The sequence below is a fragment of the Bison bison genome, unplaced genomic scaffold (genome assembly GCF_000754665.1).
Source record: "Bison bison bison isolate TAMUID 2011002044 unplaced genomic scaffold, Bison_UMD1.0 scf7180017864383, whole genome shotgun sequence".
In the NCBI taxonomy this organism is placed as follows: Eukaryota; Metazoa; Chordata; class Mammalia; order Artiodactyla; family Bovidae; genus Bison; species Bison bison.
In genome coordinates, this window is record NW_011494955.1 from 92682 (window position 1) to 93661 (window position 980).

The window sequence follows — 980 nt, forward strand, 5'->3', positions numbered from 1 at the left end:
ACCCGGCCTGCGGCCTGCTGCTGGGCCTGGCCGTGCTGGCAGGGCCCTGGCTGGGCCCCTGGACACCACACTGGCTGAGCCTGGCTGCTGCGGCCCTGCTACTGACCCTGCTACCCGCACGGCCGCCGCCCGGGCTCCTCTGGCTGCCGGCCGACCTGGCCTACACCTTCCTGATGCTCCGCCTGGGCCTCCGCACCTGGGCACGCTTGCGGCGCCAGCCGCCGGACACCTTCGTGGACTCCTTTGAGCGGCGTGCACGGGCGCAGCCAGGCCGCACGATCCTGGTGTGCACCGGTCCGGGGGGCCGCGCGGTCACCTTCCAGGAGCTGGACACCAGGGCCTGCCAGGCGGCCTGGGCCCTGAAGGCTGAGCTGGCCGGCGTCGCGGGCCTGCGCGACCGGGAGCCCACCGCCCTGCTGGTGCTGCCCTCGCAGATGCTCCCCGCCCTGAGCCTGTGGCTGGGGCTGGCCAAGCTGGGCTGCCCGGTGGTCTGGATCAACCCTCACGGCCGCGGGCCACCCCTGGTGCACGCGGTGCTGAGCTCCGGGGCCCGCGTGCTGGTGGTGGACCCAGGTGAGAACCCCTGGACAAGGGGGTCGGAGGGGCTGGGCAGCAGGCGGGAGAGGGCGGCGGAGTACTGCTGTCCAGGGGGTCCCAGTCGGGGCTGGCTCTTAAAACAGCCCACAGCCCGCTGGCTCTTAGGACCCAAACCCAGTTGCTGGACAGAAATGCTGAAGGTCCCAGAGTTGTGTTGATTTTTTTTTCACCGTGGCTATTTGCGGGCGTTTCGCACCCCAATACTCATTACAGGTAAGGCAGGTGCGCTTCGCGGCTGCGGGGGGCGGGCCTCGGCACGTCTCGCCCCTCCCACCGCAGGGCACCCCGCCCCCCTGAAGCTTCCTCTGACCCCTCCCGCAGAGCTCCGGGCAAACCTGGAGGAGGTCCTGCCCAAGCTGCAGGCGGAGAAGGTGCACTGTCTC

At 70.6% G+C, this 980-nt stretch overlaps 1 protein-coding gene across 1 annotated transcript in view; it reads left to right on the forward strand.

Annotated features, from left to right (window-relative positions):
* The window catches only part of SLC27A5 (solute carrier family 27 (fatty acid transporter), member 5), a 30518-nt gene that overhangs the window by 9440 nt on the left and 20098 nt on the right, over positions 1–980 (forward strand). Inside the window, exons 2-3 of the mRNA XM_010858030.1 lie at positions 3–573; positions 919–979. Of these exons, the coding sequence (XP_010856332.1) occupies positions 3–573; positions 919–979 (632 nt within the window). The remainder of the gene's footprint in view (positions 1–2; positions 574–918; position 980) is intronic.